This window comes from Delphinapterus leucas, chromosome 2 (assembly GCF_059928025.1).
Source record: "Delphinapterus leucas isolate spDelLeu-1000000601 "Yukka" chromosome 2, BTC_Dleu_Yukka2, whole genome shotgun sequence".
NCBI classification, from domain to species: Eukaryota; Metazoa; Chordata; class Mammalia; order Artiodactyla; family Monodontidae; genus Delphinapterus; species Delphinapterus leucas.
In genome coordinates, this window is record NC_143130.1 from 153951105 (window position 1) to 153968519 (window position 17415).

The 17415-nt window shown below is 56.4% G+C and overlaps 1 protein-coding gene across 3 annotated transcripts; it reads right to left on the minus strand.

Annotated features, from left to right (window-relative positions):
* Nucleotides 1-1226: 1226 nt before the first annotated feature.
* On the minus strand, nucleotides 1227-17296 carry RPS6KL1 (ribosomal protein S6 kinase like 1). Of its 3 annotated transcripts, XM_089907966.1 has the most exons (13): nucleotides 17162-17296; nucleotides 16023-16715; nucleotides 15480-15764; nucleotides 14070-14194; nucleotides 13010-13102; nucleotides 7257-7304; nucleotides 6729-6861; nucleotides 5351-5938; nucleotides 4806-4895; nucleotides 4557-4639; nucleotides 3071-3166; nucleotides 2335-2802; nucleotides 1227-1723 (listed from the first exon to the last, which is right to left on the minus strand). In XM_089907966.1, the coding sequence occupies exons 3-12, from the start codon at nucleotides 15613-15615 to the stop codon at nucleotides 2692-2694; spliced, it is 1503 nt and encodes a 500-aa protein (XP_089764092.1). In that variant the 5' UTR covers nucleotides 15616-15764; nucleotides 16023-16715; nucleotides 17162-17296; the 3' UTR covers nucleotides 1227-1723; nucleotides 2335-2691. The 3 variants fall into 3 exon arrangements, with proteins under 3 accessions (XP_089764092.1, XP_089764091.1, XP_089764093.1); XM_089907965.1 differs by lacking the exon at nucleotides 16023-16715; XM_089907967.1 differs by lacking the exons at nucleotides 14070-14194; nucleotides 15480-15764; nucleotides 16023-16715; nucleotides 17162-17296 and adding an exon at nucleotides 12075-12207.
* Between the last annotated feature and the right edge of the window lie 119 nt (nucleotides 17297-17415).

Below are 17415 nucleotides of genomic sequence, written 5' to 3' on the forward strand. Positions count from 1 at the left end.
GTGCAAGTCTCCAGCACTGTAACTGTCATTAGCACTGAAAGCCACGTAATGTCCCTCTCATCCAGAAAAGTGCCCTGGCTTCCTTCCAGGGCACTTCCTTCCTCGAACCTGGTGAGCCCGGCAAGCCACACTGTTGAAGAGAAACTGGTTCTCACCTGCGTGAAGCCCCTTGAAACACCAACAGACATTTAGATTTTGGTGGCGGTGCCTTGCGTTATTTCTGGGATGGATGGGGGAGTGGTGGAGCAGCATAGCTTCGCATTTTGCACTTGATTGCCACGTGGGTACCCAGATGCTCAAGGTTGATTTGAACAAATGAGGGTAGATCTCCTAGGAGCAAGTGGTATGTGACGGCGAGTGGATGGGGTTGAGAGAGAATCTGCGCTGACTACGTGTGATAGGCTTGATGGTGTCCAGGCTTAAACTCAGCCTGGCTTTTCCACACGCAGTCCCTGCCTGCTGATCTCGCTTGCGGTGATACCATCTTCATGTGAAGGTCTGTCACGGGAACAGAGTGGCTCCTAGAGGGTAGAACTAGAGCTAGTAGAAAAAGCTTGGGTTCAGTGAAAGGAAGAATTTTAGGTCAGGTTTGGGGCATGGAGCTAGAAGCTTTAATTTCTTTAGTAAACCTACAAAGGAGGTACATTTAGCCCCATTTTTATCAAATGGAAATAGACTGTACGCCCCTTAAGGGCTGGGACCACAGTATTCTAAACTCAGGGCCTAGCAAAGTGCCGGATGTGCAGTGTTCATTGCATGAATGAGGCCCAGAAGTTCCAGAAGCAACTTGCACTTTGTACAGTAGTTGGAGGTGCTCTGACCTGACTGAGGGAGTGTAGCGGAAGGAACACAGACTTGGGAGCGGGCTTCACCAGGCTCTGGCCAGGTCCTGTCATTTCCCTCTTTGAATTCCAGTTTTCTCAGGAGCCACCATCTGTTGAAGAGGTCACCGTGAGGGTTAGGTCCACTCCCCTGCACCACCCCCAGGCACCATGACCCTCTTCGAAGATGTCTTTTCCTGTTTTACTTCCCACGGAGCCCAGTGCTGCCACTTTCTGGGGGGCTCACAACTGCTCTGCTGGGTACAGGCCGGCGTGCTGTTCACTACCAGCCCTGCTTCCTCCTTCCTAGCAGGATCCAAGCACACTCTTGGTTATCATGGAGCTTGCTCTGGAGGAACCCTCCCATCTCCCCATCTCCTCTCATTGCGTTAGTGAGGCAAGGACACCAGAGGCAACAGCAGGCTTTATTGGAGTCGGGGTGGAGGGACGTGGGCAAGCCCCAGGGAGAGCCAGGACCTTCCAAAGGCTGCACCTCCCACGTCCCCCAGACGCGTCCAGAGGGCCTGAGGAGCTTCGCGCCATGCCCACAACAGGTCCCCAGCCCCAGATTTAGAGCTGGGCCTTCACAGCCAGACTGGAGGGTGGTGTCAGAGGCGCCACCTGGTGGTGCCGGAGACGCAGGCGGGAAGGAGTTGGTGGAGATCTGTGGAAGATTGTCTTAGATGCCACACCCCAGTGACAGGGTGAGTCCTGAGAGGAAGGCGGCCCCCAAATCCGGGGAGGGAATTGTCTTTGGGGATAACTACTTACCCCAGTTCTTCCGAGACCAGAAACATTTTGCTTCCGGCTAAATGCTTGGGCAATCATTCCATGTGTTTTGTGGTTTCATTTCAAAAGGATATGAAGTCACAGTGGGCAGTGGATTGAGTGGACCCTCAAGACTAAAATGCAAAATGGTAAACAGGACGAACGTCCGAGAAGGGAGTCCTAGTGGGTACAACTTTTCTTCAAGTGGCTTCAGCCTGGAGACTGAATGGCGGTCTCCCCTCAGACCCATGGGGCAGGTTTTCCTTTCTCTCCATATGGGTGGGCTAGCCGGGGAAGGGAGCTCTTTGTTTCCAAAATTTCTCTAAGTGGCAGAGCTGTGCCTTCCTCTCTCCCCCCATTCCTCTTTATCCTTATTTTCCTCCCCTCCTTTCCTTTTGCTCTCCAAAGTCTGTAATCACAAGATAAGGGGCATGGTCAGGAGGGGGGGATGGGTTGTCCTGTCCCATTCCCTCACCCCACCCCATGCCCACTACAGACTTCTTCCCTGCTTCCTCAGCCTCCCGACCCCCTGCAAAAGTAGCCTCTGGTGGAAGAGGCCCACTAGTTGCATGGTTAAGATGACCAGCCAGGGCAGCCCTGGTTTGGGACCACTAAGCCAGTGGACTAGTATCCTGAGATGAGTCTCCAGAGACATCCCGAGTGGGGCACATGGCAGATAATGAGTCACAAAATTTCACGGCTCAGCACGTGGTCAGTAGCTCAGAGCTAATGCAAAGGAAGGCACCTTTTAACATGGTAGGTCCAAGTTCAAGTACAGGGTGTGCATTCAGCAGGGGACTGTTGACTGATGGGTGGAGGGGTTCAAGCTGCCTAACAGGCTGAGGTCTCTCTTTCCCTCCCGCTCAGCACCGTCTAGGAAGGGTTTCTCCAGGACGTGGCTGGGGGACTCCGTAGGCCCTTCCTGGTCAGTGAAGAGACTTCTGAGGCCCAAGGGAGGGGCCCGACCAGGAAAGGCAAGCTGCCTTTCATTCTTTGCCCGAGGGCCGCCGATTAGAAGGGCCAGCTCTGGGTGGCAGGCAAAGAGAAGAGAGGAGATCCAGACCAGTCCAGCTGCTTCCACCGCCTACTCCACCCCCTCCGGTTACCCCACCAGTTTGCTCCACTGGATGCTGCTGAAAAAGGGGTGGGACTTGAGTTTGTTGACACCGCCTCCTCCAGCGCCCAGGCGCCCGGCGGGCTCAAACTGCAGCAGCTGTGGAGAAAGGCCCAGTCAGCACTGGGCAGGCCTTCCCAACCCCGTTGCTCCCTGCCAGCCCGGCCCACAGAACCCCCAGTGTTACCCTGGGGGACACTGGTGTTTGGCCACTAACATAATAGAAATTTGTTGTCCCCATTAACCTCCTGCACCCACATCAGACACCTAATACGCTGGGCGGCTTGTTCACACACAGGGCTCTGTCCTCCCTTCTGTCCACCCTCAGTACAAAGAAGCTGCCTGCTCCGGGCCGGCCACACCTCACCTCAGTCAGCAGGGAGGCTGCGGGGCGACTGAGCCACTCGGGCAGCTGGAGCTGGGTGTGGGGTTGGATTCCTGAGGGGTGGCTCTGGGACAGCGCCTGGGAAGACACGGGGGCGACCCCAGGAGAGTCTGTACACTCCAATGGCGGCCAGGTTTTATCTTTTTCCCCCTGTGTCACATCTCATGGGGATGCTGCTGCTGCTGCTTGTTGCCTCTTGCTTTGGATCTACTGCATGTCAGGCTGCGGAAGATGCCTGAGACCCATTATCCGTAATTTCCACAACAACCTTCAGAGTAAGTATTATTACCCCCATTTTAAAGACAAGAAGCAGCCTCAGAGAGGTCAAGGGATTTGTGCTGAGTTCAGGGTTTGAACCCAGGTCCCTCTGGCTCCAAGCTTGCTAGAAACATCGGTCTTGGGTTGCAGTCAGGGCAGGCACTCTATCAGGAATAGCACTGAAACTTGTCTCCTTACAGAAAAAAAATTTCTATGGGCGACTCATTTGACATGGCGTCCTACTGTCAGGGCCAAGGCAGGGCTGTGGCGAGGGAAGAAGGTAGGACCTCTCTGTGCTCCAGAAGGGTGCAGCTGCGGGGAGCAGAGAGGTCTGTCTGGAGGTCAGGAAGAGAGGCAAGAAGCGACCAGGAGGAAGGCCAGAGGACCTGATCTGGAGACGTGGTGGGAGGCCAAGAGGAGAGAGCCACTGTGTGGGGCTGTGTGCAGCCAGGGCTCTCAAAGGCCCTGGCTACAGGACCAAACCAGGAGGGAGCCAGGAGGGACCAGTCAGATCTGGACTTCCGGTCACACTGCATCCACTTGGGGCATTCCCTGCTCAAATGCAGTTTGGCCTCTCCCTGCTGCCCGACCTAACCAGCCCCAGGTGTGGTGTTGAACTCACGAGCGAGGATGGAGGGCGGAGGCCATCATCCTGAGCAAGGGTACTTGCCAGGGGACTTTAAGCTCTGGGTTGACCCAGGCCGGACAGGGCAGCTGCCAGCCTGGGATGAAGGAGGCCCTCTCTCTGGTCGTCCAGCCAAAGTCTGGGGGTTATAGCTCTGAAGGGTGTGGATGCGGGGAGTGAGCAGCGGGGAGAGGAGGCTTGGGGGATGATCCGGTGGCCTTCTAAGTAAAAGGGCTGTGTCAAACTCCACCCTCCCTCCAGATCCAGGCCCGGACGCTCTCTTCCAGAAACCTTCGCTGATCATCCCGACTCAACTCTCACTGAGTTGACAGTCTCCCTAGCTGTAGCCACTCATCTGGCAGTGGTGCGAAGTGTAGCCATGGCCTGGGTGGGAGTGGCTTCCATGGTCTCTCATGGCCTTGGCGGTGGAGGCGGGAGCTGTGCTGGCAGAACACTGGGCCCGACGGCCAGGTCTCCGGGACCCAGGCAGGCTCTGCCCCAACACCGACTGGCTGGACTAACCCCAGCCCCTCCTACATTCAGTGACACCCACGAGGCCCTACACCCTGCCCACACACCGCTCACCGTTCCCGTCAGCAGTTCATACAGCAGAGACCCAAAGCTCCACCAGTCGCAGGCTTCGGTCAGCTCAGAAATCCCACCCACCTCTGTGGGAACAAGAACATACGTGTCTCAGTCTCGCCCGCCCAAGGAGGCGTGTCTCCCCTCCACTCACCCTACCCAGGTGCCCCAGTTCCCTCCATCATCCTCAGTCCCCTGGCTCAACCCACATAAAGACACCCAAGGGCTACCCCCTACCCCTTCCCTTCTTGCCTGGGGCGCTGTAGAGTTTGTCCAAAGCCTCTCTGCAGCACTGGGGCTCCACCTCTGACCACTGGCCGAAATACGTGAGCCGGATGTGGCCTTGTCATGCAGTGCATGCAGGGAGGAATAAAAGGGGACAAAAATTGCTATTAGTCATCTTGGAGCTGCAGGCGTGACGCAGGGGACTCCAGCGCTTCTCCCAACAGCCACAAGGCAGGGGCCAGCGGCTGCACTGGGCAGAAGCTCCCTAAGGGCCCGCCCCCCCCCCCCCACAACGCCGAGGCCCCGAAACAACCTGGTCTTCACAGGAGCCTTGCCCTGAGCTCATCGAGGGAAAGGGTTTGTTTCCCAAGCTCAACCCTGACCAACCAGGCTCAGCAGAGTCCTTCCTGAAAAGGCCGGGGAGGGGAGGCAAGGGAAGAAGCAGATAACCTCTGCATCCGCTTGACTTTGGGGAAATTTCCTTCTCTGTCTTGAGGCTTCGGGGGCCTCCCGCCGGAGGGGTGGGGTAGGGTGAGGGCCCACTCTTCTCCCCCTGGGCCCAGGGCTCCTACCTGCCTGGTCCAGGAGCAGGTTCCGGGGATTGAGGTCCCGGCACAGCACCCCCTGCTCGTGCAGCGCCTCCAGGGCCACCAGCATCTCGGCTGCCCACTGCCTCACCTGCTCCTCCCTCACACTCCAGGCGGCTCCACCGGTTGAGGGGCGGCTCCGACCTCTGCCTCGGCCACAGCCCCCCAGCACCCGGCCGGCCCCTGCACGAACCCAAGGGAGCCCGCAAGGGGGCCCCGGATCAGAGCTCTGGCCGGGCCCCCGCCTGGCTTGGTGGTGCAGGTGGCCACCTGGGGCCTTTGGAAGGTCCCAGGAGCAGGAAGGGCCGGTCCCGGCTGAGGGTTCACCTTCAGCCTCTCTCTGGGGTCTGATGGCTGCAGCCCCCCTGGCCGGGGTAAGGCTCTGAGAAGTCCGGGGAGGCTCCAGGGGGATTCCGTCCTGCAGGCAGGTGTGGCCAGGTGGGAAGCGAGCTGGGGTCTGGAGGCTGAGTCGGGAGTTGAGCTGAGCCTTCATCCTCTCCAGGCTGGAGCCAGACCTAGTCCCAGACTGTTGGAGGCACGGCTGGGAGAGCAGGTGGGACCACAGAGTGCCTCCTGGGCCGTGCAGAGGGTGCAGCAAGCATGGGGACAGGAGTAAAGGAGCGTGGGGCCCAGGTCCCTCTCCCACTCCCGCCACCCCCTGCCCCCCGTCTTGGGCACGGACCCTTTGCCTTCCAGGTCCTCACCTCTGCTCCCTCCCCTCCCTCAGCCTAGGATGCCCTCTCCCCTCCTCTCCACCCACCTAAAGTGGCCCCAGCCTCACAAGCTGGCACAAAATAGGTGCTTAACCCCTAAGGAGATGTAAATTATTCTTAATGTCCTTGGTCTACGTGGTGGGTTCGCCAGTGTTCAATGTATTATAATTTTTTTTAAGGGAGAAAAGTGTAATGAAGCTTAAGTAAGTAAAATAAAAACAAGGCCAGGCACGGACCTGCGACGACTGAATGTCATGACCCAGAGATGTGTACCTCATTTAAAAAAAAGTCATAGCTGATCAATAAATATGTGCTACGTGACCCAGTTCCTGTCCTTACAGCTTCAGCACCATCACCCCACGGGGCCACTCTGAGGGGTGGGCACAGACTAGGAAAGTGAAAAGAGCCAAGACTGGAGGAGAGGGTGACAAAGGGGACATCTGCATAAATGCCCTCTCACCCACCCAAGATGTGAACATCCTCCCAGGACGTCCCCTGCCCCCCTGGCACCACACAGAAGCCCCCAGCAGCCATCATCCTCCAGGAAGGCTGGGTCCCCTGGTCTGTGCTGGGCATCTGGGCTCGGCAGTTTAAGAGGATGAGACAGGACGACATCCCAAAGGCCTAAGGAGCTGACAGGGCCCCCTCACCTTGCACATGCTCCAGGTGCAGGAAGATGGAGTCCTCGCTCACAGAATACCGCAGCAGCTTGGTCATGTAGGGGACGCCGTGTGGGATGATGGTCAGCCGCTCCCGGCTCACCGCGTGGCACCTGGACAGGCTCTGGGGAGGGAGCAGAGCAGGCAGATCAGCTGGGGACTGGCCAGAGGCTGCTCTGCTCTTCAGGGGCAACCAGACGAAGGGTGGGAGCCACCCTGGAGAGCAGCTGCCTGCCCCCAGTTCCTAACCTGACCCTCAACCCTCTTTCCACCCTGGAAGGCAGGCCCTCCCATCTCTGGTCCAAGGATGAGGCAATGTGTGTGTGCGTGTGCGCACGTGCACATTTCTGGGAGGCAGGGTGCATGCTGGGGGCAGAACAAACAGCTGTTGGATTTGGAGGGAGTGTGGGTTTCCCATACGGCTTCTGGGTAGAGGTTCCCCAGGGGGTAGGGGTTTCCAAGAGCTCTGAGAAAGTCCAAAGGGGAATGCAGAACGGCAGGGGGTTGGGCGGCACCTGCCTTCACCACGAAGGTCCCTCCAGTCGCTGGGTCCTGGACCAGCTGCACCTGCCGAGGTCCAGGAGGCACTAGTCAAGTCACATGCTAGTTCCCGGGACTCCATGGCCCCAGCCCCAGCCTCCCAGGGTCCTCCACCAAGGCTGGGCTGGGAGGCCAGGCTTTGGTAGTGCAGAGTGTACCCCCCACCGCCAAACTGACATCAAACCTGTCCTGCTCATCCACCCTTGTTAGATCTGCAGGTCTTAGCTCAGGTACCACCTCCTCCAGGAAGCCTTCCCAACCCTCACGTTAGGCTGGGGCTCCTAATCTGTCTCCAGTGCTCTCTGGGCTCACCCTATCACACTGTGTCTAATTTCCTGTCTCCCCGCTGGGCTGTGAGCTCCGAGAGGGCAGGGACCACATGTCCAGCTCTGTACTCCCAGAGGCCTGCATAGGACAGGGAGGTAGTCGGTGCTTCCCACATGCATGCTGAGTGGTCCATCCTGTACGGTCCGAGGGTGTCATGGCTGGAAGTGACCTCAGAGCCAGTCACCTTCTCTGATCTCTTATTTTACAGGTGAAGAAGCCAAGGCTCTGAGAATGTGGCCCCAGTGGTGCCCGAGACCTTGTGGTCTTGCCATGCTCCTTCAGGTCTCATCCCCTGCCCCCAGCCCCTTCTCTTAAATGGTCTTTCTTTCTGGAGGCTATCTCTGGAGGGCAGTCCACTCCTTCTCCTGTTGGTTTTGCTTGGAGGCAGTGGTCTGCCAATTGCTGGGCAGAGCCTTGTTTGGAGTTGGGCCCTAGACTCATCTCCATGGTGGGCAGGGGTGGACCCCAGCCATAGGAGAGGACACGTCAGGGGAGGAAAGCGGAAGATTCGGCCCAGATGAGGGGCATGTGGGGGGCAAGGCCAGCACCCTGGTGTTGTGACTTCTTAGCCGTCAGCCTGCCCTGCACACGTTCCCCGTAGTGGCACATGGGAACCAGGCCCTGAGGCCAGGCCACTGGGCAGTGACAAAGGCTGCAGCCTACGATTGGGGTTCAGATCTTGGGTGAGTGAATTGATTTTCTCATCTACCAAACAGGAATTACAAATGCCCACCCTCCCTTATCACTGGTTTGTTGAGGCCACCAATGGGAAGGCCCTTGGAGAATGTAAAGGCGGTGGGAATGTCAGTTACATTTGCCAAGTCACATGGCCTCTGTGAACCTTGGCCTTCTTCACTGCAAAATGGGTCATAGCAGTACCTCCTTCAGAAGGCCATTAGGAGGATTCTATTAAAGCGAGCAACTCAAGTACAGCAGCAGCCTGTGCCTGCCACATAACATGCTCTCAATAGTCTATAGTGACGATTATTAATATCATCACAGGGAAACCCCACACTGGCTATACAGCATTTACTCTGCGCTAAGGGCTTTATCTAGGTCATTTAGTTTCATTCTCCAGCCCTACCAGGTGAGCATTACTAGTGACTCATTTTACTGATGAAGAAACTGAGGTTCAGAGAGGTTACGTTGCCTACGGTCCCCCTGCTAAAAAGTAGTAGAGCCAAGATGTGAATCCAGGCAGGCTGATCCCGGAGCCCTGGAGACATAACTTCAAATAGGGGCACAACCAGGTGACCTGGTGCATGCCTTCCCCTCTGGGCCTCAGTTTCCCCATCGTCAGTGAGATGAAGGTGGTGGACTCTGAGCACAGGGGCAGCAGGCGTGAGGCATCCCTTCTGACCACTAGAGGTCTCTCCTCCAACAGCCAGAGATGGAGTCCAGCCTAGTCCCGGCTCTTTGGCCAAATTTATGCAAAGCTTGAAAAAGAAAGAAAGAGAACTCTGGGGTCATTTAGGATAATACAGTTTCCCACAAGTGCTGACACCCCGGATAATTCCCTACTGCCACTTGCCAAGTGGGATTCCCCTCCACCTTGTCTTGTCTTGGGCAAGTCTTCTCGTTTACAAAAAAACAGCAGTGAAGGTCGTGGAGGCCAGAAATAAAACTTGATCAGTACATTGAAACAAGTGTGTTAAAAAAGAGAAGAAAAAATATATATATACACACACATCTATCAAGAAAGAATTAGACCAAACCATTAACAGTGATTATCTTGGAATTAGATAGGATGGTGGGGAATTTTTTTTTCTTTTCTGTTCTAAACTCCTTTCTCTTTCATGGTATTTCAAAAGGGGGCATTTTCCCATTAAACCAAGCAAATAAAAAAATCCCCTTTCTCTTTTGCTCTGTGCTATAGAGCACTAGTTTGTCCCTTGACCTCATGAACCTCAGTTACATTCTCTGTAAGACAATGATTAAAATGCAGCACTGTCCAGGGACTTCCCTGGTGGTCCAGTGAGTAAGAAAGACTCGGCACTCCCAATGCAGGGGGCCTGGGTTCGATCCCTGGTTGGGGAACTAGATCCCACATGCATGCCACAACTAAGAGTCTGCATGCCACAACTAAAAGGTCGCACATGCCACAACTAAGAAGTCCACATGCCGCAACTAAGACCTGGCACAGCCAAAATAAATAAATACATAAATACCTTTAAAAAAATGCAGCACTGTCCAGTAGGACTTTCTGCCATGATGGAAATATTATATATCTGCACTGCCCATTAGAAGCCATTAGCCACATGTGGCTATCAAGCCCTTGAAAGGTGGCTGGTGCCACTGAGAAATAGAATATTTAATTTTAATTAATTTTAATGAATTAAAATAGTCTTATGTGGCTGGTGACTACTGTATCGGACTGCACAGGTTTATAACCCTTTTCCTCCCCAGGGTGACCGAGCGGGTTTAATGCAACAGCTTGGCAAACTAGAATGGGCCTTACGAATGTCAGGTGAGTATTGCTATCGGGAAGGTGGAAGGCAGTTCTGGTGAAGGGTGCCTGCCTTCATCTTTTTAAAAAGGGAAATGTCGGGCTTCCCTGGTGGCACAGTGGTTAAGAATCCGCTTGCCAATGCAACGGACAAGGGTTTGAGCCCTGGTCCGGGAAGATCCCACATGCCGCGGAGCAACTAAGCCTGTGAGCCACGCTACTGAGCCTGCGCTCTAGAGCCTTTGAGCCACAGCTACTGAGCCCACGTGCCACAACTACTGAAGCCTGAGAGCCTAGAGCCCGTGCTCCACAACAAGAGAAGCCACCACAATGAGAAGCCCGTGCACAGCAACAAAGACCAAATGCAGCCATAAATAAATAATAAAAAATAAAAAGGGAAATCTCTTTTTTAAAAATGAAACCCACTGAGTTCTCGGGATTCAGGGACAATGAAAGCTTTGGTGAAACACATTAACCCTTTCTTTTAAAATGTCCACAGTATCAAGGTCAGGAGGACTCCTCCTGGAGCAAACAAATCCAGAAGTTTCAAGCAGGTTCTCAAGCACTAAGGTCCACAGGGGCTGGGCATGTGAGCCAATGGGCAGGATGAGAAAGGGGCCGACGGAGGGCAGGTGCCCCATTAAATCGGGCAGCCCGTCCTCTGCTCCGGCTGACATGAATGTGAGGCAGCATTTCCAGAGCTTCTGATTTCTCAGGATAAGTAGGAAATCTGGACTTCTCTATGAAACCTGCCAATTTTTAAATGCTGATAACTAACAATAATTCAAAAAACACCCCTGTGTTTGAGCCAAAAACACGGAAGTGACTTGGCTGGTCTTCTCTTTCTTCCCCTCCCTGACTCAGGGCCTGGCTCCGGGACAAAGCTCGGCAAATAGGCAGCATTGTCTCCCAAGCCCCCCAGGCTCCCCAAGAGCAGACCCTGGCTCTCCTGGCCTGCTGCCTGCCTAGTCCTTGATCCACCCTCCTTGCTCTTCCCTGCCACCCCCTACCCCTGCCAGTATCTCTTCGGTCCTGAGGGACCCCCCCGCTCCCCAGCCCCTTTAACCCTCACAATGGGGTGTTTCTGGGGGCACTCAAGGCTTCCTGAGCGGGGCCCTCTGCTCCCCCTGAGTCTGCGAGCTGCTGCAGGCTGGTACTGCCCTCCCACCTGCCTGCCCAGATCTGCCTGGGCAGAGCTGTGGTATGGAATGTGGTGATACTCATCCAGGCCTGGCTGCAGGGACCTGGGCCCAGTGGCCCCAACACCTCTCCTAATTTGAGGAGATTGGTGTTCCTGGCTTGGGAATGACTCAGAAAAAGGAAGCAGGATTTTAGGAGGGAGGTGGAGTAAGTAAATTGAGTGCCCAAGAAAGTATATAAAAAGAAAGAAAAGAGGGCACTCTCAAGACAGAATGGCTGGGCTTGGCCGGAATTTCTAATTCCCATATGCACAGGCCTCAGTATATGGGATTCCAAAAATGCTTTGCCCATGTGTGTCTGGGGTTAAATTCTAATTCGGGGAATTCTGTCACAGACCTCCCTCTTGGAGGTTCACTGTGTACCTCTACATCCTAAAAGCCTGAAACTTCCTATACTTAAAAACTGAAGTAATGTAACTTTAGCTCACTGTTTCCAAAACTTATTTGACCCAGAACCCCTCTCTCCAAAACACCACTGGTTCGGTGGGATCCCACACGGGGAAACACTGGTGGCTGTCACCTCCTCCGCCTGCCCGGGGAAGCGGCCAAGCCACGTGGACTCGCGCAATGGGAGGGAAGGGCTGGGCAGATGGAAGCTGCTGGGCCTTGGCTGACAGACTGGGGCCTGTTCCAGGGACCTGGGAGCAGCAGCTGGAGCAAGGCTGGGATGGGAAGCCTGCTCGCCACACACTCTCGTCATTCGCCTTCACGGCCACCAAACTTGTATCAAATGCTTTAGCGTGTGCTAGGCCTTTCCCCCGAATCATTTCACTTTAGTTCCCACATCACGCTGGGTGGGGCAGAGGTGGGTGGGAGGATCCTTACCTCCACTTCCAGATGAGGAAACCAGCGCCCAGACAGGGAAAGGAGCTCGTCTGTGGCCACGTGGTGCCAGCCCGGCCAGCACTTCACCCTCGGCATGTCGGGGAGCACACACCGGTCCCCTTTTCTCTGCGGGCTCCCAGACCCGTCCAAATTCCCCATGAGTGTTTTAAATTACAGGAGCCTGGGCTCAACCCTAGAAATTCTGACTCAGTGGGTTTGGGATGGGGCCCGGGCATCTGTATTTTTAGGAAGCTCCCCGAGGGGATTCTGATAAACAACCAGTTTGAGGAAAAAAACGCTTTAGCAAATATTCAGGTATCCCTGGGCTGGGGCGAAGAGCGATCAAATATTGGCTCAAATCTCATTTGACCCAACTTGTCTGTCCTTCTGATGAGTGTCCCAGGTTCAGGTTTGGCTGTCAGCTCCTATCTTCCTGTCTGCCCTGAATTAAGGGAAAAGATCCTAGATGGGGTCAGGATGGGGGGTGGCCGGAGGAGCCAGGAGAGAAAGGGCAGAGCTGCCAAGGCCCTGGACAAGGCACCAGCCCACTTCGACCATCCGCAGAACGGGTTTCTGGAGATAAGCGCACTCCCGCCACAGGAACCTCTGGGCTGTGCTAGGTGGGGAGACTCCTGGCTGCAGCCCTGGCGAAGTGGAATTGGGGCAGGCAGGCAGGGCAGCGCGGGCTGGCTGGGCGCCCCGGAGGGAGTGGCTTTCTGCGTCTGAGCGGGCGGGCTGTGGAGAGGAGCTGCGCGCCTCTGCTTTTTCCTCACATTTTCCTTTCCAGAGCTGACTGGTGTGGGCTGGGGTGGAGGAAGGGTGGGGGACCGCCACAGCCGCTCTCCTCCCCTTGGACCCTCTGACCCCTTTCCAACACCTGCCCCTCCCAATTATACGCAACACCTCCTCCCACACCTCGGGCGGTGCTCACTCACCTTCTCGATGACGGCAACCACTTTGCAGCCCCTCAGCTGCTCTAGGGCAGAGCTCAGTGTGCGGATGGGCCGCAGCCTCAGGCTGCTAAAACCCTGCAGAGGCAGGAGAGAGCCACGTAGCGGCCTCAGGGTGAGTCCTACTCAGCCACAGCCTTCTCAGCAGGCAGTGGGCAGGGCCCCGGCTGCCAGGAGAGCAGTGGCCACAGAGGGCAGGACCGGGGTACAGGCAGGGCCCACCTCACAGGGACAGACTGAGCAGAGAAGCTGGCCTTGGTCCAGGGTGGCCAGGCCACCCTCTCAGCTCGGTCCCCACCTAGCCCTCCTCTCAGACACAGGGAGTTCTCAGGGCTTCAGAAACCCCCTCTCAGAAGCCTCATCCACAGGAGGCAGATACGCCCAGGGAGGGGGGAAGTAACCTGGGAACATGTGCATCTTGGGGAACACGCCTCGAAGACCAAGGCATGTGGCCCAGGCACCTGCTTTGGGGGAAGCAGCTTACAAGGTGCAGCAAGCCTAGAAGGGGTGTGTACGTGCACACCTGTGGGCTTGAGAAGTGTGCGTGCATCTTCAACCCTTTCTGAGTGCCCACTGGGTCAAGAAAAGCCGTATGGGGAGAGGACTTTTGCACATTTATATATGCACATATTCATGTGTGTGTATATGCACGTGGGTATTTGTGTCTGCTCCGAATACTCACTGCAGCCCAGCCAAACACAGAGAGATCTGGGAGCCTGAGTGTGCGCATAGGTGAGCACGTGTACGGGCCATGCGTGAGGGTAGGGAGGTGTGTGTGTGTGTGTGTGTGTGTACTCTGTGGGGGCGTAAGACTGGACTGGAGATGATTCACTAAGCGTTTGCAAATGAATGAATTATGGAGAGTGTGGGATAGAGAGGAAGCCAGGAGGGGGGCAGGAGGGCAGCCCTGGCACACACACCAGCCGAACTGTGCTCTCCACCGTCTGCCTGCCCCCCGGGATGGCGGGCGACAGCTCCTTGGCCTGTGGGGTGAGGGCCTCAGCTCTCTCCCCTCAGAGCCCTCAGGCCTTTGGGGTCTCCTTACCGTGCCAGGGCTGGCTCCACTGCCCAGCGTCCTCTGCAGGTGGCAATTAAAGATCTCCTCCGCCCGCCGCAGGTACTTGGTAATTTTCAGCTTTACAGCCTCACATCTCTCCTTGTTGGGGTCGACTGTGGGGAGGAGAGGTCCTGTCCTTGGGAGGACGCTGGGGTTTGGGCTCCCACTGCCCGCCCCCTGCCCTCCATAGGAGGTAGTGCCTATTTCTGATGCTGCTCAGTGGATTCTGACCCCACCTCTGTCCTTGGGTCCTCCTCTGGATGGGAGACCAGCAGGGGAGGAGGAGGAGGGATGGTGGCAGGAGAGGTTGGGAACCACAGTCGCCACTCAGCCTACAGCACTTTACAGTTGGCACCTACTACCTCGCTGGCCACCATCACACCCTGGGAAGGGACACAGTGTGGATTTCCATGTCCGTTTTTCAGAGTAGGAGACAGAAGCCCCCAGAGAGCACACGTTCTATCTCTGATGCCCAGTGTGAAAGAGGCCAGAATGGGGATCAGGACGGGAGGGTAAAGGAAGTCACTGGACAGGCACGAAGCCCAGGTGTTGAGAGGTCTCATCGGAGGGAGGGTAGGAAGCGTGAATTGGGGCCTGACTCCTACCCCCAGCCTGGCCACCTAGGCCCTCAGGGGTCTCCAAGTGGCCTCAGGGCCAGCCTCTCCCCCTACTTGGAAATGGCTTCCTTTTCCCTGAACAGGCCTCCCCTCTCACCTCCAGGCCTGTGCGGTTCTCCCTCTGGAGCCCCACCCAGCCCTTCAGCTGGACAACATGCCCACCATTCTTTAGTACTCAGATTAGGGTTCTGACTTCTAGAAAATGCCCTATGCCAGCCTAGTCTGGCCTCAGTTTCCCTCTTCCCTCCCTTCAGCTCCTCCTCATTGTTCTTGCCACCTGGGACTGTAATAGTCCATCATCAACTCATCAATCTCCCCCCATTAGAATGCAAGCCTCCCGAGGGCAGGACCCCAGCCCAGCTCCAGGGGCAGGCAAGCCGAGTGAGCTAAGCGCACAGCCTCTGGAGCCCACACTGTTCAAATCCCAGCTTTGCCACTTGACAGCTGTGGAGTCTCAAGCAAGCTAGTTAACTGCCCTGTGCCTCAGTTTCCTCATCTGGAAAACAGGAACAAAAATCATTCTTATCTATTTGGAAGTATATGCAAGAACATATACAGTGGTTTGTATTACTGTGAATGGGAAATGAGCTGATACAAGTAAAGCCCTTAGACCAGCGCCTGGTGTATAGAATCCGTTCGATAAATGAGAACTGTTATTACTGTCCTTTGCAGAGGCCCTGCAGGGCCCACAGAGAGAGCCCTGCTCGCCCAGCTCAGATGGACAGATGGCGGGATAAGCCCTTCACCACCGGCCTCCGTCCCTGCCCAGCCCCAGCCTCACCATTTACGCCTCGGAGCAGAACGTCCACGCCATTCTGGTAGTGGCTGAAGGCTGCCTCATACTCCTCACTGACATCACGCTCCAGGGCCAGCCGGATCTGTGTGGCTGCATCCACAAGGTAGTCGCGCTTGGTCATGTCAGATGCCCCTGGAGTGACCCGATTGCGAATCTGCTCCCGGTACACTAGGGCCTGGGACCGCACTCATGAGCAGGGCTCGGGGTCCAGGCCAGGGCCAGGGGGGCACTCATGGGCCACCAGGCTCATGGCTGCCCTAGAGCAGGGACCTGGAATGAGCAGAGGCATTAGGGGGAATCCTGCTGGGAGTAACACCCCATCTGCACCCTGGTTTCCTCCACTGAGTATTGGGAAGACCAATGCTCACGTCCAAGGGTTGGAGGGATCAGAGCTAATGTGGGTAATATCCCTCACTGAGCCAGATCTGTCCTAAGTGGTGGTAATAACAGAATAATAACATGCTTTGGGCTCTGGGTTTTTTGTTTTCAATTCAAATTCAGTTCATCAAGTATTTCTTGAGCACTTACTATGTGTTGAGCACTGGAGAGAGCTGAGGATATGCCTGCAAAGGGCCTCTATACACATTAAACATGGAGGTCACACACTCTGAGGCTGAAGCCAGGACCCGGGGCCCAAAGGCCATTCCTTATACTGTTCCCTCCATCCTGCCTGTTCTCCCCTCCCTGGGCATCCCATGGGAATCTCATTTATCCTTCAAGGTTCGGCTCCATGGCACCTCCTCGAACAGAATGGATTGCCCCTGCTTTATTTCATTTCCCTAGGTCCTGAGGTCAGTGTGGCCAGGGAGTGAGGACCCCCAAGAAGCCAGGCAGAGAGCCGGGCACAGGGCTTGGCCTTAAAGTCTGCGGGCAAATGAGCTGACTGAGTGGCAGATTCAGTGCCACTCTGGGTGGAGTTAGAGGAATGAGGTCAGAGCCCAACCAGCCCTAGGGAGGGGATGCCTCTGGCCTCCTGGCTCTGTCTCTGAGAAGGTCAGGAGGCCACGTGGCCTCCAAGGACCGTACAGCAGCTCCTCCCTGAGCAGTGTGCGATACAAGTGGCCAAAGGGATAAGTGCAGTGTCTTCAGGAAAGGAAAGGGCTCAGAGAGAGGCCAGCAGAGCTGCCTTTGCCCCTCACTGCAGCCTCTGCACCTTCGCTCCCTCAGGCCCCACTGGGAAGGGGCAGGGCCCAAATTGCCAACTTCAGGTCATTTCTGCCTCTGTGGAGAGAGGGAGGAGAGAACAGGATGGGGAGTGGGGCGGGGAGGAAAACCCACATTGTGAAGCCGGCGGGAGCTGAACCCTGGCCAGGATGCGGCCAGGAGGTGGAGGGAGGGGGGAAGGGAAGCCGCACCCTCCCCACTCGGCCTAGTCACCAGGGACATGCCGCGCTGAGTCCTGTGCTCAGAGGCACCAAGGCCGACAGGGCGGGCTGCTCTGTGTCAGGGCCCGGTTTCCGGGACCACCCGCCGGGCCGGGTCCTTCCGGGCAGAACCGCATAGCCGCGCCTGAACCCAGAAAGCGTCGCGTCCAACCCGCGAGTCCCCGGTACGCAAGGTGCACCGCCCCTCGGGGGTCGTCGAGGAAGGCGGGCTGGGGGAGTGAGAAGAGGGGGCATCCTCTCCTGGGGGAGGGGGATGGAGGAGGAGCCGGGCAAACACCGTACCTGCCCGAGCCAGGAGCTCGGTCCGCGTGGCCAGACCCAGCCCTGCCGCCACTGCCCCTTCGCCCCCGCGGGGGACCTTGCACCGTGGGCGGCTGCTTTCAGCCCTCCACCCAGGTTCAGGAGTCTGGCCGGATGCAGCTCGGTCATTGGTTGCAGATGAGCTCATCCTCTATCCGTTAGAATAAACCACCAATCAGCGCCCGGCTCCACTTCTGCGGGGCCCTTAAAGCAGAAGCGCCCGCAAAGATGGAGCG

Coding starts and splice junctions, on each gene's coding strand:
- RPS6KL1 (XM_089907965.1), bottom strand. CDS start 15,615: ATGACCAAGCGCGACTACCTTGTGGATGCAGCCACACAGATCCGGCTG. Junction 13,103..14,069: donor GTGGAGCCAGCCCTGGCACG/GTAAGGAGACCC, acceptor CTGCCTCTGCAG/GGTTTTAGCAGCCTGAGGCT. Junction 5,939..6,728: donor GCACCTGGAGCATGTGCAAG/GTGAGGGGGCCC, acceptor TGCACGGCCCAG/GAGGCACTCTGTGGTCCCAC.